Source organism: Aythya marila (genome assembly GCF_965140915.1).
Source record: "Aythya marila genome assembly, chromosome: 1".
NCBI lineage: Eukaryota > Metazoa > Chordata > Aves > Anseriformes > Anatidae > Aythya > Aythya marila.
The window spans coordinates 147,947,861-147,972,223 of NC_139042.1; the positions used below are offsets into that span (position 1 = coordinate 147,947,861).

Genomic DNA, 24,363 nt, shown 5'->3' on the forward strand with positions numbered 1-24,363 from the left:
TTCTGTCATCTTAATTGCTCTGGCCTTTGTGGTCAAAATGTCTTTGCTCTGCTGTCCTCAGGTGCCTGCATTTGGACACATATATAAATAATATGACAACTTTTTTTTTTTTTTTTTTTTCTTTAGAAAAAGTCAAGCACCTGCACCTTTGTTGCTGGGGGATTCCTGTGCAATGGCTGGTTAAGATAGAGCCCCTTTGCTTGCATAGCTAAACATGGATTTAAGAACTTTGTATTTTGACACCCCAGTTTGAAAAATGTGGCTGCAGGCAGCGATGCAAACTGCATAATGTTTCTCCTCTCAAATGAGAGAAACACCAAAATGCATTTCCAATAAGCGAGCATAATGTGGAGTATGCAGCCCCTGGGTTACTTCTTCTTGTGTTTTTTAATTAAATCCAGGAAAGTTTGTTTTGTTTAAAAGTTTCCTAACCTGGGAGTTGTATCAGCTGAGCACAGAACTGCCATTTTGCTGCTTGAGCAGAAGCAAGGCCCTGGCAAAGTCCCTGGCAAGGTGGGGGAGCCCGAGCAGCTAGCTTGGATGCTGCAATCACCACGTACTCAGAGCGGCTCAACTGCCTGAGCTGACGTACTGTCTTTCCTAAGCACTGAATTGCCTTTATAAACAAACAAACCACCACCACAGGCTTTAGAGACGTGTAACCTGCGTTCTCACCAGCCACAACTTGCTGGAGGAACAATGGGAGCAGCGGTAGCCCGGGCTGACTGCTCTGCTGGTGTTTCACAACACGGGGCCTCTGAGTCACGGCCCCGCTGTTCCTTGCAGTGCTTTGCCAGCTAGGAGCAGGTACGAGGCACAGCTACCCTTCTGCCAAGGTGCCAGCAGCTGCAACTGTGAAATCCTCCCTGCCTGAGCTCAGTCCCAAGCACTCCTGATAGCCCAATCCGCAAATTTTGTCCCACCACCAAGTCCTGCTGTCAAAATCTTTTTATTTTCCTTTCTCAGGTGCTACGACTCCATTCAGGTAGACTTGTTTCAGATTCAAAATGGCAACTCTTCTTCCAGCTCTGATCTATCAGGAGAGAAGTATAGTGACAAAACCTTCATTTTCAGGACGTCTAAGCCCACAGGTGGCCTGCTCATAGTAGCAAGTCTCAGTTTCATCATCTGTTGCTAATGGAATAAATAATCCTGCCTGTCTGAGTCTCCTTGAGTGGTAAATCAGGGCAGGCACAGCTGCTGAAGGATGCATGGTCTCCTCTGGGTGTTTGCATTTAGAAGTTGAGAATGTACTTCATCAAGTCTGGTGGTTAGGAGTAGATTAGAAAATGCGTTGGTTCTCACATTATGTTGGAGAGGGGACTTGGGTAGAGGTTCTTCACATCACTGTATCTTTAGAAAGTACAGTACTTATTAGTGAGTCTGTTTGGGTGCAGTGAAAGGGTAAGTTTTGCTTTTTTTTTCTTCATTTTTTCCCCCTCCTTTCTTAAAAGATGCTTCAGGTTGTTGGTGGTAGCTGTGGATTGGAAAGCATCCTTTACAGCTACTCACATGTCCACATGTACTCTTTGCTCTGTCCAGAGGCCTGTAGAAAATCCTGCAGCGATGTGCTATAAAGTTCCAAATGGTAGCGGTGTTGTGGTCGTGCATCTGTTAGTGCTTGTGCCCTCCTAATAAGGTCCGTAGATAGAAGGCTTTATACTCTAAAACATGTTTAATGAAACTACATTGTAGGGTAAGGCACTAAAATAAAAGTCAAGTGCTTGATCCTAATAAACCTTTCAGTTCATAAAAACCTAAACATGTCTGGTGCTGCTTTGCTAATTGTTAGCGTGCTTGGTATCTCTGCTTAGTCTCCTATTTAAAGAGGCAATGTATTTGTCTTCGTAGATAAGCTGTTGCCAGTTTCTAACCAAAGCCTTTTTGTTGCTATCTTTACTTGTGTGGCTGCATTGGTGTGGAAGGGGCCAGTTCCGTGATTTTATCACTGATTTGTATTGGTAGCACAAATCCCTCCCTGATGGAGAAGGAGGGAAATAGTCCCTCTTCCATCGATAGCAAACAGCAATTAGAGTGATAGTTAATCAGTTGTTTATTTATAGACCAGAATGAGCTATGCATCCATCTAGTCTGACTTCCTGTGTATTCAGGCTGTTTTCCTTCAGACTTGCTAGGGGAAGTCCTGTTGTTAGGTATGATGTGTGGTGGGGCTTTTTTTTTTATATATATATATTTTTTTATTTTAAGGACAGAAAAAAAGGCAGTCTTCTAAAACCTGAAAGCAACAGTGAGTCCCCTAGCTCCCCTGGTTAATTGCTTTAATCTTACTGCATCCCAAGACATGTCATCTTTATTCAAGGTTATGTTTCTGTAATGGCTATGCTGAGCTCCATGCATTTGTTTGGCTTTGTCAGGGAGGATGGAAAGCTGCTCACTCTTAGAGCATTTCCCTGCTTAAGTCTTTGTATGCTCCATCTCCTTTCAGTGCTGGAGGTACGATCTGTGTTTCTGCTTCCTAGATGTCTCGCCAGGCTGCCAGATGACTTCATTTCCCTCTTCTGTAGTTGCAGCCTGTCCTTGTTGCTCTGTGACGTCCTACCAAGCTTTGTGTCAGTGTTAACTTTGCCAGGAAAGAGCTTTAGAGACGCAGTGTCTAAGGGAAACATTTCACACAGTGACTGAGCTGACCTTATGGCTTGCTCCTGCCAGAAGGGATATTCCCCTTCCCATCACCCCTGTCTGGTGCTGACTCTGGCACTCACTTGACCGTTCGGTGGACCTGTCTGGCTAACTACATGGGCACCCTTTTCTTTCCTTCTAGATACAATACCACCAGCTTCATTTTTGCCAGTTTTGTGTGCTGATCTAGTGGTTGCATCAGCACAGGCAAGGATCAGATGAACACAGGGAAAGCAGCAGGAGGGGATACGTTGAGGTGGGTGGCAGAGGGAAGGTGTTTGAAGAGCAAACACTTTTCAGCAGTTTGCTCTTTCAAGCAAGCACTTTGGGATGCCTCAACTGCCTCCTGCAGCCCAAGTCTAATAGGTGACCTGCTGACTGAATTGTTCCCCTACAAATATCATGGTCAGGATGGGATTCCTGATGTTAAAGGGAGCAGGGCTGTTGCTGGTGGTGTATAACACCCAACACTTATCAAATAGCTGCCAGGACAAATTTCCAGTTATCAAGTCCCATGGCCACTCCAATGGCTTTACAGCAGCAGGATGACCGAGAGCCTGGTGGACATGTCCGTCGCTTGGCACAGAAAATCTGGGGCCAGATTTATAATAGCTGTAATTCATAATTCCTCTTATTAGTGAATGGAGAGCTATCCCTGCAAGTCATGCTGCTGAGGCACCTGCTGATAAATACCTTGTGGTTGTCAGCTATGTTTTGTGGCCAAGAATTGAGCCAGTTTATAGTTTGTCTAACCTAGTATCATATTAGTTCTCCATGTAGTGTGAGGTCTTTTAGGCAAGATTTAAGTGGTCTATTGCTTCTAGTGCACTGGACCAACCCAAACTGATTCTATTGAAAGGGTTATATTTATCAACCCTGCTCCCCCACCCAAAAAATAAATAAATACATAAATAAAATGAAAGGCTTGTCTGATAATACTAAAAACATTAATTGAAGTTTTCATCTTTCCTCTAATTCCTTGTTGACAGCATCCCAAATTGAGGGTTCCATTACTCTGTGTAGGGATGTTGTCAATCTAATTGACTTGTTACCTCTGCTTTTCTCCTGTCCCTTTATATTTTGGGATTATGCTGGCAATCCTTCTAATACTCAAACTGTTCTGGGATATGTTAAATTCAGTATTGTTAGCATAGAGAGTCCTAGCCATTTTGTTAGGTATAAATTATGTGAGGCTATTTAATTTTCAGACCATTCACCTTCATCAGGATGCTACACTGTGCTTTCCTCAGTTACAACTTCTAACTTTCCTATTGCATCTGTTTAAGAAACACTCAAACTGTTTGTTCAGACACAGGTAGCTGTGGATGCAAAAGTGAAACCAATCAATCTCATAAACCACTTCAAGTAGGCAGCCACTTGCTTCCTCACATACTTCCATTTTCTTTTTCCTTTTCTGAGAATCCTTAGAGTTTATCTTTTTCTATTTTCTCTTGAGGGTAGAAAGGTATTACACCAACTGAGAGGTCACTGAGCTAGAGTGTTGGTCATGGGAAGGTTCTGGACCTTTGCGTGGTTGTGAAATAAAAGAGATTGTGAGGGGACCAGGGTCTGCAGCAGAGAGCCAAACGAAGGGAACAGAACAAACCTAACAGCAACTGCTAGGACTAGTGTAGAAAATCTTCAGCCTTTCATATTATGTTTTCCCTGAGTGTTGTTCAGCAGGGCAGCTTCCTGGGAGGGGGAGGAGAAACAGCCCTTTCTGAAGGATGCCAGTGTGAGTGCATGGTAGCAGAATGTCATCTTAACTCACCTCTGCTGCAGATACACCTTCAAGGGATATGTGAAAGGTGGATGCTCAGCACGCAGGAAAGCATGACGTACAGAAAACAAACAGCAAGCAAGACACACAAAGCAGTTAAATACTCATTTTGTTCTGTGGGGAATTGAGCAGTTACAGTGCGTGGGTGTGTGTATGGATGTACATATATGGATGTATACATTAATATAAAAATATGTTTTTTTGAATCAAAAGTAATCTAGCTTGAGTTACCTACTCTGCAACTGAACTAGGAATAGCTAAATAAAAGAGCCATTATGCAGTGTCGTGTGCCATCCTAGGAATCCATAGTATTTGCCAGGCGTTTACATTGCAGCCACTGTTTCACTTACCACTTTGAAGATAAGCTTTAATATTAAAGAGTTCCTGGAGCTCTAGCAGTGGCCAGTGAGGGTCACTATTTTCCAGTATACCTCATTGGGCACACGGTACATTGTCTTGGTTTGGGTGGATTGTGCTAATACTTTCTCCTCAGTGTCTTTTTTCATACTCATCCGATTCAAAGCTTGTAACCCATTGCCTTTTTGCTGTGACTGAATCTTTCAGCCTGGCTCACTTAGGAGAGGCACCAAATTCCCCAGCAGTAAGTGCATGTATTCGTCTCCAGGCCTCTAGCTTCGTGTTTATGGTTAGCTCCTTGGAGACAAACTGAAGCTGGAAATAACAAAACAGGCCTGTAATGAGCATAAAAATAAATAAATAATAATTGTTTTAGTTAGCGCTAAAAATACACAACTGTAATAATTACTGAACCTATTCCCTGGTATCTGAATTTACACCTTGTTTGAGATGTGGTGAGGATCCTGCATCCCCTGTCCAGTATGTGACTTCTGAAACTCTGCCTTTCCTTTCTTTAAACAAGAGCCTTTCTTCCTGCTGGGGTTTCTGTAGTTTGTGTCGGGCCTTGCTCCTGTGCTCTTCTGTTCTAGATCTCAAGTCTCTTGTTGGTCCTGTTATTTTATCAACTTCTTAACCTCTTTTAAAGCCCCTAGTTTCTTTGTTCTGCCTCTGGAAAATATCACTGATCTGCACCCAGGCTCTTGCAGGGAGGCTGAAGAAAACTGGCTTCTCCAGGTGTCAGCTGTCCTCTTGCCTCTAAGTGAAGGTGAATCGTTCACAGTAATGACTCACTATCGTTACCTCCCTCTGGAATTTTAGTCTGTGGTGGTAGTTAAAAAGTAATCTGCTGATAGTATGCAGACTTCCCTTCCCATTAGGGGACCCCGTGATGATGATTTATTTATCGTTTTCACTTTAGCAGGAGCTAGGAACCCCTGTCAACGATCAGGGCAACGATGAAGGCTGTGCAGTGTAATGGAAAGATGGTCACCATCTCAGTGAACTTGCTGTTGAGGTGTTGAAGCCTTTTGCTTTTGTGTGCCAGGAGTGTTAGAGGCCATTTAAATAACAGAGAGAGGGTGAGCTGGGGCAGGAGTGCAATAGTGGGTCCTTTGAGAAATGCTGTGTGTGTGTATGTAATGCATTCATATGGTATGTTACTCATGTAGGAGTCTGTCATATGTTAAAGACCCAAGTGTAGAAGAAGCACGCAACAGTAATGGACTTTCCTTTGTTAGGTGAGAGCAATGGTTACAAATTGCATCCACCAGCCTGCCAGATAAACAGTTCAAGAAAGAACATGACCGATATGCGAGCAAAGACACTTCATTAAAATTAGCTCTTCCTGTCATGTGCACAACTGCTTCATGGAAAAGAGGACTGTTACCGTGTGGATTATGGATGATCCAGATGAACGGACTGTGGAGTAAGCTGTCATGTGCTGTGACGCCAAGCAATGCAAATCAACTCTGTTCCAGGAAAACCATTTCCATGTCAGCCTGTACATGAAAATTATCTGACTTGAACAAAGGTTTCTTTAAAGTTAAGAGAATTATTCTTAAGGATTGGAGCTTGTCTGTGTCATGGAGGGATGGACAGAATGGACTTCAAAGTGCAGTCAGAAGATGAGATAATGTGCAACAAGCATTTTTTTTTTTATAACCACCAGCCCAGAGAGGAACATGTCAGCTTATAAAGTACACTTCTGTCTGAACAGTCCAACCGGCTGTTTTACAAGTAATGCACAATACTGCTGCATTTTTCAGTGATTAAAGAAGGAAAATACCTTTCAGTCCATGCTGTTCTGGGTTTAACAGCTTGTGCATACCCAGTGTTGCTATTCCTGCCTCTACTCAGTTGCTCAGTCGCCTTGTTGTTTGAATGGGTGATTCAGAGTTCCAGGAAACCCTGGATGCTTTTGTTCCGCTTTTAATCTGGATGGTACTTGGGAGCAATGCTTGAGTTCACTTTTTCTTTCTTTTTTTTTTTTTTTTTTTTGGCAGTTTTTTGAGTTCCAAGTATCTCCTTAAGTTTTCTTTCTGTGATCCTTTCATTCAGTCTGTTTGAAATTCTGCTTTTCCTTTGGCTTTGTTTGGCATTGATTCAACTACCTTCTGTTTTGCAGTAGTAGTTATCAGCCTTGGCTAGTGGCCCACGGTAGCTTACGCAGGCTGCGGATGGTGACTGCCTCTTCAAGCACACTGAAAGTCAATTAAAATAGTTTCACTGTTCTTCCTGTCTCATGCCTACAGTTGCTAAAGGGTATTCTGCTGCTGATGATGTAGGCAACAATATTTGCGCATACACCTTGCTCCTAATCACATTATCTCTTACATGATGAATTCACGCTATGACAATCTATTCTTCTGATCTATTCTTCCTTCATGTGGGCTCAACTCTTGTCAGCCCATAGGTACTTCATGGAGGCATGACTAAGGTGCAAAGAGCAGGCTGTATTTATTTGTCTGTGTGTTTGTATTTCCACAAGCCTTTGAACCCAACTTCCAAACTTCCGCTTACTGTTTGTGTGTTCAGGAGGATGGAAGGATCACCTCTTCCTGCTTCCAGGAATTAATTATATTGTTTCTTGGTGACCACAATGCTTTTCTGCTTTTCACTAAGGGAGCTCCAGACACTCTTCACTTTAATTCTAGTGGTATTAAATCATGTAGCAAAATACAAATCTCTAGACTTGCACTTTTTGGATGTGTGTGTGGTAGCTTCTCTTGCTTAGTTCTTGGGCTTTGCTGCCAGCTTTGGGTCTATTTCATGATGTAGTAGATTAACATTTGTTCCCTGAAGCATTCTCATTTTCCAGTGGCTCCTTCTATGCTGCTTAACGCGGCAGCTTCAGCCACCTTCCAGGCCATGGGATCACTCCTCCAGAGGTGTTTGTGCCTCCTTTGTATCTGCATGGTTTGGAAATGAAGTGGAGGGAAAAATGTAATTTAATCATTGTGATGTCTTTGAGAATAAAGAAAAAGGGAAGAAGAGGAGGAAGGAAAATCAAGGCAAGAAAATAAAACCAGAGGCAACCTTTCTCCTTGTAGCATCAGAGTTCACCCAGTTCCCAAGTCTTGGGGAGCAGGCAGTGTCTCCAGTATTAATTTCAATTTTATCTTTGACTGTCTGGTAATGTACAGTATTATAGCATCTTTCCTGTAATTAAAGGTCAGACAATGTTGTCATTGTCACCCTTTACTATAATGGATTATAACTTGCGTAAAATAACTAACAATGAGCTGAGATTTTTATGTGAGCTCTCGGTCTGAGCCAGCACTTCCTTTATTTCTAATCTGGCATACTTAATTATAGGTGGGTCTGAGAGCACCACAAATTAAGGTTGTATGATGCTCTCATTATACAACTCTATTTTTCAATTGTCTATTGCTTTTTCAAACTCTGACCAGATGTGCTTGAAGTTTCCTAGGGCTGGTGTCTTAGATGAAATTATTGAAAAATCTCAGTTAAAATGAGCTCCATCATTTCTGACAGAGAAGCTTAAGAAAAATGTTGTTTTGCTTGCTGCTTGCTTTATTTTGCATATCTTTCTAGGTTTACTTTATACTAGAGGTCTTTTTTGACTTTAATATTAGTTTCCACAAATATTAATGTAATATTTGTGCAGTATTGGGTGGGAGGAGGTGTTTTTTGCGTCAGTGGATGTACCCTTTGCCTTTCTCGTGCAAATTTGGGTCAATTGGAAGCCTTCAAAAATTGAAGTTAGCACACATTCATTTGAATCTTCTTTTTTTTTTTAAAAAACCTATTTATAACGTTAAGCTAATATTTCTGGTTCTGTCTTTGCTAAGCATATTCCCACCCTTTGTGCAGAGGGTTGACTAGGTGGCCAGTCCCTGCGAGCAGTTCCAACAACAACTCAGAAAAGACTTGTCTGTAGCTGATCCCCTGTGCAATAGCATCAGTGAGGCTTGGGCACAAAAACTGCAAGCAGAGTGCCTGTCCCACCTCTCTGCCAGCCCTTTTCCTCTCCACTCACCCATCACCTGTTTGCAGTGTGGCTGGGGAGGAGGGAAAGGTTGAGTAAAGTGAATGTTAATATGATGAGAAAGGAGGGGACTTGTGCAAGTGGTCTAGGGAAGAATGGGTCTAGGGAAGGAGAAACTAGGTAATGAGCTGCATGGAGGAGGATAAATGGATGAGATGGAGGAATGCAGGACTGTGTTAGGCAGAGATCAGTTGGGGAATGCTTCAATTTTGCTGCTCTTTCTCCCTGAGGAACTATTGGTGAGACCCTGCGGCAGGCTGTGCCTCGCAGCTCCCTCACATGAAAGACAACCTGCTTCTTCTGTCAGCTCTGCTGTTCGCTCACTTGGCAGAGGCCTCTGCTGCAGTCCTAGGGTCTTTTGATGACCCCTGGGGATGCAAAGTGATGCAATGTGATGGATTTTTAATGAGCTTTTTAAAAACCTGAGAACTTGCATAGAGAAAATTGCATTAAAGGCACATTATGGAGGTTGTAAAGTCAAGCACACAAAAGTTAGGAAATGACGGAACCAAGTTGGGCTGTGGACCATTAATTCAGGCACTCTGCACATTTTGAAATGATCTCTGGCTCCCTGATCACATCCGTTTCTGCTCGGCAGGACCTCTGCAATGTTCCATGCCCAGAATGGGTGGTGCCCCACTGATGTTAACCTTAATAAATAAGTTTTAAAAATTATTTCATGTGCAGTGTAATCATGAGGTCTGTCTGCATTTATCCAGAATGGTCTGAAGGGAGGTGAATTGTCCCTGCAGTCTGTCAGAGCTGCTAATTTGAGATTACAAAGGGGGAAGATGCCCAGAGGTTTGTTCCAGAAATACCTTGTCTGTTTTGGTGCATGCCAAGAGGCTGGTCTGGAAAAGGGAGGAAGGACTGCGTTCCCCACCTTGCCTTCAGTCAAGGAAGCCCTATCAGGCCTGGATGCACTGGGAAGTGTTGATTATCTTGAAGTAGTTTTGTCCTTTACTTCTCCTGTGTGGTAACGGCACTGAGTGGCTCTGCACGTCCTGTGGCTGTTGAGGAATGCGGTACTGCACCTGAACTCTAAAACCAGTTCCCTGACAACAGCAACAGACGTCAAGAGAGTTGTCTGATAGACCAGAACAGCGTGGATTTGAAAGTGACAGCTGAGGTACAAGTGTGCTATTGGGAATACAACTTGGCTTTGCCTGCATGGTGTGTTGGCGCTTGTGTGCTAGGTAATGTTTCAGGAACGCAGCCACCGTAGCACTGCAGACCATGAAGTAGTGGACCATGAAGCGCTGAAGACCCTATGAAGTAGTGGGTCAGAGGCCTAGCAAGTGCTTGCTGTGTGGCTTTGAAAACCTGAAGTGATCAGGCTCCCAGGCAGGCTTTCCTCCCTCTGTTTAAACATGAAACCTTTGTCCTTACCATTGTTGCTGGTATGTAGGAAGGGTTGTGGTGCACACAGCAACATGTGCCATGTTGTCTGCACGTGGAGTTACATCATGAGGAAAGGACCTTGTGTAATAATTAGCAAGGCTAATTAAGCTGAAACTTCTTGTCCTTTTAATTATGTAATTAAGATGCCTAATTACAAAATTAAGATATGTGATTACATGGGGAGGGAGGAAAAAATTTATGAAGTTTTACTCATTTCTGAAAATCATGTTTGTAACACCGCCCTTGTTTCTGCAAACTTCAGTCTTCATGGCTTGAAGCAAGAGCACTTAGGGCCTGGAGGTGGTACTGCTTTCATGCATGCCACACGGCATCTGTGTGAGGAAAAGGTGGGAAAAGGAAATTGAAAAAAGAGGAGATATAGTGCCAATTGTCCTGGGGAGCAAAAGGAAGGCTAGTCCTGCAGGTAGGGCAGTGGGCTGTGACATGAGGACTCAGCTCTGCCCCAGGCTTCCTGTGGACCTTTTGTATGGTCCCCCATACTCCAGAGACCTCACATCTCCCGTGGACACTCCTGCTTTGTGCCCAGAGCAGGATGTAGGCCACACCTCCCTTCCCAGGGATACCACAGAGATATAAGTGTGCAATGAACTCAGTCGCTGTTGAGCCCACTGTGAAGGGCTGAAAGTGTGGATTTATGACTCGTTCGTTTGCTCTTTATTTGGGAAAGTTGTTGCCCAGTGTGAAGGGGCTGCACTCTGAGAGAGGTGATGAAATACTGTCATCGGCCTGCTGTACGGACCATCTGTCTCTCTCAGGGCTACTCTGGAGCATGGTGAAGCATCTTGCTTTTCTGTATGGGCTTTTTTGTTTGTTTGTTTTTGTTTAATTAGCTTTGATTCACTACTATTTTTAATTTTTTTAAACCAGAGCAACCCCCCAAACTTTAAATGCACTGTGACAACCTGCAGCCTTATTACAACTAGTCCCTTGAGCCTATCGGTTCTCTTATTAAAAAGAGACACTAAAAGAATTGTTCAGCAGACCAGAACAGTGTGGATTAAAAAATGATTGTTAGCAGATAGATGAGGGATAAATGTGATATTGGGCATATAATTTGGCCTTTCCTGCACATTATTTCATTAAAGCACTTGCTAGTGCACCAGGAATAATAATCCTATGGTCATTTACATTTCGCAGCTGGAAAACATCTGCCCCTGTGGAGGCAGATGGTGCAAGTGTGTGTAATGTCTGTCTTATTCTTGTGCAATTATTTCAAAATTCAAACATTGGGAGTGCAAACAAGTGATTAAGGCAAGCAGGCATTACATGGAAGTTCTCATTATCTCTGGAACTGGTATTACAGCCCTACAAATTCATAGTTTAAAAAGTATATATTTGTTGAGCTTGAAAATGAAATTGCAGTACTCAGCCTCATCCCAAACTGGCTAAAGTCTCTTTTGAAGCTTATCTCAACAATACACTAAAACTGTACTTGTAAATATTCTTTTTTCTTAATAGTAGTCAAACATCCAAGTGCACTTCTCAGCAGAAACCTTCATTTCCACCAGAGCTACCGATAGGTAACAGTGAAGGGCAATTTGGTAGCCTTTGCCCAAAGTTAATCGAACAGGTTGTAAGAGAGTATTCCTTTCCTCAGTTTTCCATCAGCTTTGGGAGAGAGTGCTTCAAGACTTACCTACGTTCTGGGGTTGGCTGGCTGACTTTTTTTATTCAGCGAGTTCAGTTGCTGGAGGTAATAACCAGAGGTGGTGTCTGCCTTGGCTGGAATACTCTCTGGAATACCTGCTTTCAAGACCTGTGTTTTGTGTGTTCCTCTGTTGGACCAAATCATGATTTTCTGTGTTACGTGTCCTGAGTATCAGATGAGAAGAAAGACTTGTGTGATGGCAGCTCTCCAGTGGTTGTGCTGCAGTATTCATAATGCAAAAATTCCCAGAGAGAACTAAGAGCAGAAATTTCAACTCTGTAGTGAGACCAGGGATGATATCAGTGTTTTGGTGAGACTGCTTTCTAGGCTGGGCTCCCAGGAAGGCTTATATATTTTATATGAGCCATCACTGTAATGTTTGGGAGGCTACCATTATTTTGTATATTATCACTACTTTGAGCAAAAGTACATCCCAGTGTTAACAGAGACCTAGTGTGGGTATACATAAACAGAGGCAAATAGGTGAAAAATGCATGATTATGTCTTACTTGGCAGGAATGTTTTCCATTATTTTAGCAAAATGCTTTGTTTTCCTACTCAGTCTTCCAAAATAACACACCTCCCAGCTCCCCAAAAGATTAAAAACCATTACTTTTTTTTTTTCTTCCTCTCTGAGTGTCCTAGTTTATAGCTTTCAAATATTATTAGGATGTGCATTACTTAGATGTAGAAGGAATGACGCACTTTCTATTGAGAGAGGGATTTGGGGTGATTTCAATGGTATGTTAAAGTCTGTGATGCAGATTTGGCAACTTGTGAATGTTATCTGCTGTAAGAATTGATTGCAGTTTATGGTAGACCATATAATACTTTTTCTTTCAGTAGTGATCAGTACTGGACTGGTGAGGCAGATAGCTAGTTCTGTCACATATATGCATTGCAACTTATGTTAATTAGCTGTTGGTTTGGATTCCTTCTCATTTTTTTGCATGGTGTCTCATGGCAGTAAGTTTGTGTTTCAGATAGCTTAAGTCGGCCTTACAGGCCTACAGGAATGTATTTGGCATGCCAACTTTCTTTTAACAGTTATGTTTAATCTGCACAGAGATCATCTAGCTCTGAGAGGCCATTTGAATGTCTTCAAAGAGTTATTGAATTGTTTATTGATCCAGCTCATTACTGCTGTTCCTCTGATTCCTTTTGATGTGTTGTCACTTCGTTCAACATATAATGCCAGGGTTTTAAATTAGTAGTTGTGCAGGAAGCCCTACATGTGTAAATATTAGGGTATGTTTCTCCCTTGAGTGGAAACGTGGTAGGTTGTCCAGTAAATGCTGTTGCCATCAGAGTCTTACCTTCATCATGCCCCTCTTTGCACAAAGGTTCCTTCCTGACATCTTCTTTAGAAAACTTGAAGTGTCTGAAGTTTTATCTGTTAGGCTTTGTTGCAGTCTAATCTCATGCTGCCATTGGGAGCCTACAGACCAGTTCCCTGCTTATGAAAATATTTTTTTTTCTCCTTCCCTTTAATCTTTTTTCCATGTCTCCCTTTTACATTTGTTAAATTCACGAATTAAATACCTGCTGATTTTCCTTCCGTTAATTTCATCACTTTTTGAAGCTTTTTAAGCATCTAGAATAGACAACATCCTGTAGCAAGGAGTTCCATAGTTAGAATATCGATTATTTGGAAAAGTGCTTTGTTTTAATCCTGCCACCTGAACATTTATTTGTTGTGTGTGGCTTTTTTATTTAGTTAGTTATTTTTAGCAATTATGAGTAATAATTCTTTATTTATCTTCTCTAAGCTATACAGGATTTGATATGTATTTGTCATGCAGCATCAGTTGCTTCTTTTTCCAAGGTTAACATTATAGCCTGGATATTTATTCCTTCTAGAGAAGTTGTTCTGTATCTTTGGTTATTTTGGTCATGTCCCAATATCTCTTCTATTTCTAGATTCTTTGAGATGAAGTATCAGAACTGCAGGTAGTATTTAAGACAAAAGGTGGAAATGTATATTTTTGAGCAATAATATAGCTGTGCGTATCTTTTTTTTCCTTTCATTTTCCTTATAAAGGCTCTTCAGCCTAGGGAAAGGCCAGTAGTTTTTATCTTTGTCCTTTCTGTTTGCTAGTCTGATCAATAAACTTCTACCCTTAGTGCGCACACACAGAAACAGCATTTTTTATTTTGGAAGTTGCCTGCTATCAGATAAGTTGGGGGGGATAAATTAACACAGAAGTGCATTAAGTAACAGAGTGAGAAATAAGACTTCCTGCTGGTGATAAGGCAGATTCAGAACAGTTTCATTTGTATGTCAGCTTGTCGAGATGAACATAGTGTGCCTACCTGCAAGACAATTCTGCCTGTTTGCACTCTTCATCTTCTGGCCCATCTCCCCTTCTCAGCAACAAAACGTGGCCACTGTGTTCCCCAGCACTACTTAGAGCACAACTCTGCAAGCTACTGGCCAAGTGTGTGTCATGGGTGTGCTGAGTAGCTGAATCACATAAATTAGCCTGTTCCAGTTATCAGATGCTTCTGGCTGAAGAGGCAGAGGTTTGTGCCATGAAGCTGTCAGAGGCATGCATTGCTGGTGTTCATTGTGTGTTACACAGGACAGATTTTTTTTTTTAATTTGTAATTATTTTTTAATGAACTCCAGAACACCCCTTCCTCTCCCTCCTCCTACCCTCCAGTTGGTGGGCATCAGCTGAAATATTGCAGAGGTGGGGGGTGGGGGAGAAGCTCTTACAGTGATGATTAAGGTTGCAAAACATAAGCTGTTATGTTAGAAATGGCTAAAGTCAAGATTACCTTTGTAATGGTAAATATTCCTCCTTCTGTGCGTGCAACATGGTCAGTCCCGACACACTTGCATACTCTTCTCTGCAAAACTACAGGCATTTCAACAGTACCAGTACTGCAATGAAATCACAGATACAGAGCTATATGTGTTTAGTGATGAGATTTTTTAATTTTATTTTTATTGCCGGCCCTGCCTTTTTTTTGATACACTTCACTGACTACAGTGCTTCTGCTTCCCATCTCATTGTAAACCCCATTTCTCTATATTTTGAAAACCTACTTCAAATGTAGCTGAATGAAAGGTACCAGAGAAAAAATTCTTAAGAGGAAAAAGGAAAACAGATTATTGGTATGGAGCTGCCAATAAAGTTCAGAAGCTAACGAAGATGAACTGCTCATCTAAGCATAAATAGTCCACGGAGTCCAGGTGTGCTCTTGTCTTATGAACCTGGGTGCCGAGTTTTGAGCACCATACTCATTAATTCTGCTCCTTCTGAAATATTTGGTGATCACATCAATTAATTGTGCTGTGTAAGACTGTTTGAGTCTGCAGTACAAGAAGATCAGGGGTCTACAGTGTCCAGTCTACAGTGAAATTAGTAGTTGGCTGCAGCTCTGGCTGCTGTTTTGTAACCTGTCACGTATTCCACAGTAAAAACATCCAACAGAAAATGCTGCAAAATTGACTGGTTTCCATTGAGAGAGATTTTCATCTCTTCTACTGTTTACATACAGAAGATGAGGTCTTTGCTATGACACAAAGACACTTTAGGCAGATTTCAAACAGCAGCAAAAAAAAATCCCCTCTTTGGGGAAGAAAATGTATCGTGTAGGCTGTTTGTCATTTTGAAGTTAAAATGTTTTTTTTTTTTCTTCCCAAAGAATATTAGGTATTTCAGCTTTTAAAAAAACAAGCAAACAAACTTTTTTTTTTTTTTTTAAAGCAGTTATGCAGCCAAAAAGTCAATAATATATGTAAAATGTGTAATAAATTTTGACTTCTGTGCCTTTTTTCCCCCCAATACCCTGTAATACTGAAATAGCACTCCTGCATAAAGACATCACTTCTATTTAGAGGGTTTGTGTTTGGGAAGGTTTGTACTGCCACATAGGAAGCACATTGCTGATATTTAAATATATTCAGATCTGTATCTTCTGATTATAATTTTTGTAAAGTATCTTCACAAAAGAAAATCCATTAAGAGAATAGGTACTGTGCTGCAGGAAATCTCAAGAAACACAAGTACAAAAAGCTAACTAGATACTTAAGTCTGTTCTGTTTTGCTGGTCACATGAGGTTTAGTACTCTTAATTTCCTATATTTCACTTCACAGCAGCATCTTTTCCCACCTGTTGGAGGGAAGGGCCTTTTTCTGCCACCGACTCTTTTTCTCCCCCATGTTCGCTGTCCCACAGGAATTGTGCGCTCTTTGCCCATTTAATTAAACCATGATATTCCTGCCTGCATCGTGTAGGGTGTTTCAGATGAGGCGTTATGTAGCTTATGGGATCTGAAAGCAGACGTGTCCAAGTCATAGCAGTGGGTTAAGCACAGTCTTTGGAGTCAACGAGACTGTCAGCTGGGCTTAAGGGGGAGTCAGCTCACTGGGATCCCAGCGCACTGCTTCTGGCTATGTCTCTTATGCAATTCAGGTGAATTGCAGGCTCAGCAGACTAAGGCAGCTGACATCATGACCCCTACACCTACACTATATGCAGTTCATGGTTTTTACTTTGGGTTAGATTTAATTTGATCTCCAGGACCAAACAGTCTCACCGTGCTTGTGGTTTAAAGCTGAAGGACCACCAGTTAGTTCAGAACTGCCCTATTAATAGATAAAGTATGAGAGCAGAGCCTCAAGTTCACTTTCCTCTGAGTTTCCTCTCAAAAAAAGTGTAGTTGACACGTACCAAAATTGCCCCAGACATTGAAACATCATGCAGTAAGCAGGGGCAACTGAGAAGGTTCTTTAAAATCATTATTGCTCTGAGCTGGGATGCTAATGAAGAGACAGCCTTTATTAATTTCAATGATCTTTTGCCCTGGTTCTCCTGGTGATAGTGTTCAACGTGATAATAATCAGTATTATTGTGTCTTTGGCTAATCAAAACTGCTGCTGTTAGCTCCTGATCTTCCAGGTTTCACCACCTGAAGTCCACTGGTATGTGTTAAGAAAGAAGGAGAAGGGGGTAAAGGGGCTATGGGGTTGTTTCCTCCCCCACCCAGTATTGTGCCTGCCAACATGCCACAGTTCCATCTGAAACAAGGGATACACGAAGCTTTTCAGTCTGGGTTTTGTTTCCCTGTATTTTTTATCTTTGTTTAATTTGCTGACTGGCAGCTGGAAAATCACTTAATCAGCATATCTGGCCCAAATACTAGGCTTGACTTGAAAACACTGACAGTGTCTTGGCTCTCACACAACTGCAACTAGTTTGAATTCCTGTTCTGTGATCTGTATAGGTAGTGGTGATAGAAGGAAAATAAAATAATCATGTGAAGATCTGTCTTGCTTCTTTCCCAGCTGTGCCACAACCTAAATGCCCATTTCAGTCTCGTTCTAACCTCATGTAGCTTTAGCGAGTTGCTTCTGATGCACACACGACTTCCTGGGGAAGAGGAGCAGCTCTCCATTTCCACTGCCCTGTTTGTAGGCATGTGTTTCAGTCCTTTTGGTGCTTCTGAGAGGACAGAAGAACAGTGCTTTGTGTTTGCTCCTGTGGCTGAGCAATGCCACCTCACTGATCATTCTGTTTGGCCAATACAGAAAGCATCTTCTCCCTTCTCTGAACCTAGGGAAGCCACCTGAACCAATTACTCTGGAAGTCTTATTGTAACAAGGTCCAAAATTAATGTAATTCTTTATTTGTTCCAGGTACTCCACCTCTGCCTTCTCCAAACTAAGCAAAGTAGGGATCAGACATCCTCCACCTCTTCCTTTCATTGGAAACCTGCTCTTTTTCCAAGAGGTAAGGAAGAATTTTATCTGTATTTATCCAAAATATTGTGAATTGTGGGTAGGAGGTAGGAGGAATTGAAAAGGATCCTACACTTCAGTAGTACCATCCCTTAAACCGTCCCCTTCTGTAAAGAACAAGCAAAACTCCACTTTTTGAGTGAATTGGTAGAAACGGTTGTGTGCAAGCAGCACTAATTTCAGGATAAAGTAAACTTGAGGGGAAAGAAAATACATAAGCTCCTGCAGTTAATTACTTGAGCTTTTCCAAGAAAGTTCATGCCCTCAGTGAAACAAACTTAGTTATGTGAATAGAGCAGATTACGATAACTAGCCCCAACTGGTTTGTACTGAGTGGTTTTGGCTTGCACGACCTTTCTATTTGTTTGTGTTTTTGCTGATGGTACACATTTAGTTTAAAGCTTGTAGCATTGCTTGCTCCTAAGCAGTAACTGGAATTGACTACCACTGAATGCTGTTGTTCTGTGCCCCAAATGTTCCCATCCCAGCCTGGGAGGGGAAGTACTGGGGATTCTGCCACCGGATTTAATTCACTTACTCTTCCTACCCTTCACCTTCTCTCAGCCTGTTCATGCTGGTGTTTTTTATTCCTTGCTCAACTTTTCTAATGCTTCTGATTGTCCGAGTTATGTTAATAATGAGGAGCTGCTATTTCTCAGGTTGGACCCTCAATAAAGTCTCCCAAGTGTGTCTCTGTTATGTTCCAACAACTTTTCAGGAAATCTGGGCTAACTCCAGCTACAGCCCAATATCCTCTTTTAAGTGCACAGTCATCAACATCCATGCTGAGATTTGAATTATTAATGCGATTATAGTGCTTCTTACCTTGGTTTTCATGGTGATTGTTCCGTCAATATCTGACTCATTACTAGGTAAAACCCATTTAAATACCGGTTTTACATGTACATCTGATTTCATTTAGAAAATAGCATAAAAGGTGGACTTATTTGCTCTTGGTTCATTTGAAAAGGATTGACAGGATGACTTTAAGATACAGGAGATGCTGATTGTATGGAATATGGACTAGTTCACCCTGATTGTTCTGGTTTGAATTCAGCTGGATGGCATGAAGTGACTTGTTCCGTAGGCCTTTGCTGACAAAATCCTCTTATTGTTAGTCACCTGCTAACACTTGCTGTAGGAAAAGCTGCCTGGAGACTAAATTATTTTGACATGCTGTGGACAGGCTTACCCTGTACTAGTGTATGAGTAGAAAGTTTCTGAAAACTATTATCTGTGATCTGCTAGGCAAATTTCATTACCAGTGTTGCATTCATAGAACTTGCTTAAAGCAGGCTAATGAAGAAAATGGACGTAATTTAGTAACTTCTGGGGAGAAGATAAGTGAAAGTATCCATGAAACTATGTCTTGCAGTACCAAGAAATAAGAATTTCAGCCAGAGTTTTTAAGCAATTGAACACTGCAGGAGCACAAGCCCCACCAGGCTGTACGTCCAGCACTACAACGTTTCACTGTCTGTCCTGTTTATAGTCTTATAGTCAATAGGAACAGTCAGGTGTGAGTCCAAATCTTTGTAATTTTTCTTTCTTCCCTCATTTTTTACCATGTTTTCTGGACCTGGTTCTGTGGCTGCTTTCTTAGAATCATTGCCCATAATGATGCCCATGTGCTGGTAAGAGGAGGGCTGCTCTTATACTGCTGGATGTTCTTGACTAGAGCATTTTCAAGTTACAGGTACTCTCACTGTAGGACAGCTACCATGTTCCCTCCCTTTCCCAGCAGGGGAGAGCTAGGAGATGCCTCCCACCTTCCTCAGGGCTGGGGTAGGTTTTAGGGACTTTAGGGATTTAGCTGCCTGTGGCGCAGTAGTGCAAGAGCAGCAGGTTTTTGTTTGTTTGTTTGTTTTTTTAGGAAGTAGCAATGCACTTGCATGTTCATGCAGACATGCCTTTTCACTAAACTGGACATTTAAAGGTCTTCCCTTTTAAATAGGCCAGCTCCTTCTTGCTCTGTGCAGTATCACCAATGTTGTGTGTGGGAAAACACAAGTCACAATCCCACTAAAAGGGCTTTCTAGCCCTTGAACCATTTCAGAGGAGTTAATGAACGGTGGCTAAGTGGAATGAATTCTCATGTGCTGTACAGGAATCTGCATACACGGAACTTTTACATTTCCAGTGCTGAATTTGAACTACAAATCAACACGAGTTGAAAACCTCTGCATCAGAATGAGACTTAGAAATCCAAACACTTCAACAAATATATTCTTCCAGTCCAAAGAGTGTGCTCATCTTATGGTTTTGGGCTTTCATGATTGCTAGAAATTTAAGGGGAAAAAAATGGAGAAGGAAGGTGAGTCCATCTGATATAATCGAGTAAATCACAGACCTGGGGATTTTAGGGGAAAAAAAAAAGTAAACATCAAAAGGTATTGAAAAAATTTTAGGAGTAAGCAGCATTTTCTTCAGCTTCTAATGGCATAAATTCAAGGATTTGCTCGCTTTCTCCCCTGCTTACATGGATGTAAATCAGTTCTACTGATATTAGTGGAGATTCTCATTTTACTCCACTGTATATGTGAACAGAACATCAAGCCTCATCATTCCCTTTGTTGTCATTATTATTCTATAAGTGTGCCTGAAAATGCAAGCGAGATTTGACCAATAGTGCTGGGCTGTTCTTTCCTTTTTCTTTTTTAATAAACTTTCAAATGTATTTTAAATGAGAAAATGTTTTCTCCATGATATTTTTCTTGAAAGAGTTATTTTTCTGTAGGAAAATATATTGCCTGAGAAATGCCTGAAATAAGAGATGCTGTAATGTAGTGTCTCAGAAAGGAAGGGGAAGTGCTGAAAGTTAAGGGGATAAGGGAAATGCAACAGGAAAGACCTATCTCCATCACAGAAAAGTAGACTTTAAGAGCTGTCTTGGGGAAAACAAAGTTGTTTTACTGTAAGTTGCCCCTTTCCCCTCAAGTAAAAAAGAGGGGGATAATCGCAACCCGAAACTAAAGCATATCCACGTTAATCGGCTTATCTCAAAAATGAGAAGATATGAAATTATTGCAGTTCTGCAGCTGGGAAATTATCGGAGTCCAAGATATTAGATTAAAAATTCTTCATTGCATGAGAACAAATTGTGGTGGGCAAGTCTGATGTAATAGTAAATATGATTAGGCTGTTCAAAAAAAAATAAGCAGCATGTTCAATTTTCCCGGTAACTGAGCAGACTTGCAGCAGACAGACTAGCATTGTGCTAGGAACTCCTGACTGTTTCCCCCATCTCTCCGCGTACTGCATTTTTCCTACCAATCTGTGGAAAAACATTTTTTCTTCTTTTTTTTTTTTTCTCTTTTTTTCCCCATAGCAGCATAACAGGAGACACAAAGGTATACACAGCGTGGGCTTTGACTTTGAAGCCCATGCAGGTGCATGAGCGAGAGGGGCAGGCTACAGAAGAAATAAGCAGAACTATCCTATTAATTCCTAGACTAATGATTTTGTGACAAATGCTCTGAAAATCAAGAAAGTGCCCGTGCCCCTTTACCCTTCCTTCCAAAGAACCGTGGCAAACCCTTGACCTGTTGCTATGGCTCTGCTGTGCTTTTCTCCCTGTCTCCCATCCTTCTCTTAAAAGGCAGCTGTGCTGTTTTTAAATGTCACTGGCTCTGACATTTGAGCGGCTCTGGTCGCCTGGTACCGTACCTGCCTGCGCTGCTCAGCCTCCTGCAGAGCACCGCCCTGCTGCAACCTGGGGCTTGCCTCTCTGCTGTTTTGGGGTGGTGGTAGGTCTGCCTCAGCTGCCTTGTTTGGGGTTTGGTAGGCAGGCTGTGTGCAACTGGGTGATGTGCTTTGGGTCCCTGTGTTGGTGTGAACATGTGTTGCTCTCCTCTGAGTGCTCCTAGCAAGCTCCTGCAATGCTTTTGACCGGCTGCGTGCTTGCATCCCTGCCTTGCATTTTAATGAAGGACATCACTCTCTTTAGCCCCTCTCTGCTTGGACAGGATACTCTTTGTTTACTCTGTTTATTTCTGCCTGGCCTACTTGTGGATCCTGGGCTATCCTGGAGCGGCCCATTTCTGCTGAATGGAAGTGGAGGCTGTGTGGATGCTTTGTCTTGCTTTCAGTTTGGGATCTAGCTGGGCTGTGTTGTTTTATGGCTGATGGGTGGGAGTGGAGAAGGAGGGTGTGTGTGTGCAGGGAGCAAGCGGAGAGCAAACATCATCTTTTTCCACTACGTATCTGCCAAAAGCATCTTTTGACTGAAAAGTAAAGAAAAATAAAAGGCTGAGTCCTTGCAGGGATGAATTTAACCCCATGTCTAATTTGCAGCCTAGAAAGCAGTATCTCAATGCTTGGAGAGAGGCTGCAGCACTTACTGTACTGGAATTTAATGACACAGCACGTAAACCCAAACAAGGTTGGAGGGAGGCAAATAGTGAGGGTCGGGGAAAGGCTGTGGACCTGGATTTAATTACAAGAATAATATGGTTTACACTGACAGTGAAAGCCTGCATATAGTTTTGTGTTGCTTTGCACAGATAAATGAGAGGAGTGGAGTAGGGAGTGTGTGCTTTGCCTCTTGGTGGCTGTGTGGAACCAGAAAATAAAGCCATGGTACCACAGACCAGCCTGGTGCACCCACTGTGGGCTGCTGACTGCCCCGATGGGCCTCACAGGGTGCTTCAGGTCTTCTCTCACGGCCTGGAAAAATTCTTCTTGACCAGAAGGCCCATTTGTGTATTCATGTCAAATGAAATGCTCTGAAGCTAGCCACTTCAGTCTGCAACATGACAGAAAACCTGGGGATAGATGTGTTTTTGCATGTACTTCCTGTGTCTGTAAAGCCAGTCTCTCTCCTTCTTAAATACATGTGTTCTCCTAGTCTCAGCTGATACCCTGTGCCACCTCCTTTGATCAGGCGTTAGCGCTGTTGGATCCCCTGACAAAGTCAGTGCGGTACCTGGCTGTGGGAGCCTAATGCAGGAAATTGATATGTGGCAATTAGCTGACTCCAGCTTGACTACATGCCATTGGCACCCCTCAGCAGGAGCGGGACTGCTGGTTTTCAGAAGGGCCTCAGGCAGAGATGTGCTAAGGCTCATCCCAACATACTCTCTGAGCCTGTGGGACCTCAGCAGGGAGAGCAGCGCATGTTCCTCAGAAAGCCTTCTGTAAGAAAGCCTTCTGTACAGACATGATGTCCTTGGTGTTCCTGCACTTGATGTTTCTGATCACTGTGCTCACAAGTTATCCCTGAATGTGGAGTCAACAGGTTCTCTGTAATTAGCCTCTATGGAAGCTAGAGATGGTATTGTGAGGCACAAAGCAACAGGCAGGTCTTCTGTGACAGAAAAAGAGGGGTGAATCATTGCTGCTTTGTTGGTAGGTAATGGTGACCTGAGGGCAGTGGCCATGAAAGATGGTTTTACTTTTTTGGAATATAATGTTTCTTGGAATAATATATAATGTTTATTTTGGAATATAAGAGGAGAAAGAAATCTGAACTATCACTTTTGTATTCCAAGAAACAGCTTCTTGCTGCGTGCCCTCTGCCTAGAGCACCTCCTACTGCTATTTGTGCTGTGCTGAAGAGGCCTGGATGGGCCCTTCCTGTGCCTTCCTGTGGAGATGTAGAGTTACTGTCTCTCAGAGGAGATGAAAATTTCATTCATGAGCAGCATCATGTCTTTGGTATTCTGTAAACCGTGTTTTGGTAGTTCCTTTTGGCATACTTCATGCTTGCTTGTGATAAGGAGGCAATAGTTGAGGCAACTGCTAGCTGTATAAGAAGGCCTTTACCTGTTAAGTGGAAAGAGAATGATGTTTTCAAAAGCAGTACAATAAGTGAGAGCAGAGGCTTTCCAATCATGCTCCCAGCTTTCCCCAGACTCCCAGAGTGATTTTGGGCAAGTTTGACTGGGACAAAGACTCCTTATTTTCTGAATAAGCAGATCCACTTCTTTTGTTTCACCTTGTGCCTCTTTTTACCCACCCACAAAATGGCTGGCATAGATGGTGTTCTGGTACATACATCTTGGTGTTGTTTTTTTGTTGTTGTTGTTTGTTTCTCTGTTTTTCATCATGTTATGGTGAAACACTCTGATTGATGCCTAAGTGACTTCTCTAGGGACTTTTCTGTGGTAAATCTGGGGACATTGATATCACTGCTGTCTCTAATAGACTGGTCAGTTTGAAGGCAGGAGGAAATTTAATGATCCATCAATAGACACAGACCAAAGAGAGCTGTGAATCAATGCCAGCCTGAGCTCTGGCCTATAAATGAAGATGTCTGAATAAGGTGAGTCCCCAAGATCACCGTGCTGATGGACATTTCTCTGCTATTCCATTCCATCCTTGACCAAAATCATTGCCTTTTTTATTTTATTTTTTTTGTGTGTGTGTGTGTGTGTCAATGGAGAAATGGCTACCCAATATCCAAATATCCATCAAAGTAGAGGTCTGCATCGTTAAAATGGCATCTTGCTGCTAGGAGTGGTTTAGGGGAAGTTTGCCATACATTGTGCCTCTTGGAGACTGTATTTGCAAGTTCATCACAGCAAATTCCAGAGTGTTATCAGTAGCCTACTCTTTAAGAAGTGTGTACTGCTAGGTTAAAGCTAGCTCTGGCATGAAATCTAGCATCAGAGAACATAAAACAGGTGTCCTACATAGTAGTTGGGTTAAGGAAATTAAAATAATGCAGAGTTTGAATGGTAGCAGCATATAGATAGACCCAGTGTAACTGTTCAAACTGGAATTTTCCTTGGACTCTGTGGTCATGCAAAGGATTTAA

General features: G+C 42.2%; 1 protein-coding gene across 2 annotated transcripts in view; it reads left to right on the plus strand.

The window, feature by feature from the left end:
* The window catches only part of TBXAS1 (thromboxane A synthase 1), a 243,912-nt gene that overhangs the window by 47,054 nt on the left and 172,495 nt on the right, over window positions 1-24,363 (plus strand). For both annotated transcript variants that reach the window (XM_082778122.1, XM_082778123.1), the window contains exon 3: window positions 17,505-17,598. In XM_082778122.1, coding sequence (XP_082634248.1) covers window positions 17,505-17,598 — 94 coding nt within the window. The remainder of the gene's footprint in view (window positions 1-17,504; window positions 17,599-24,363) is intronic.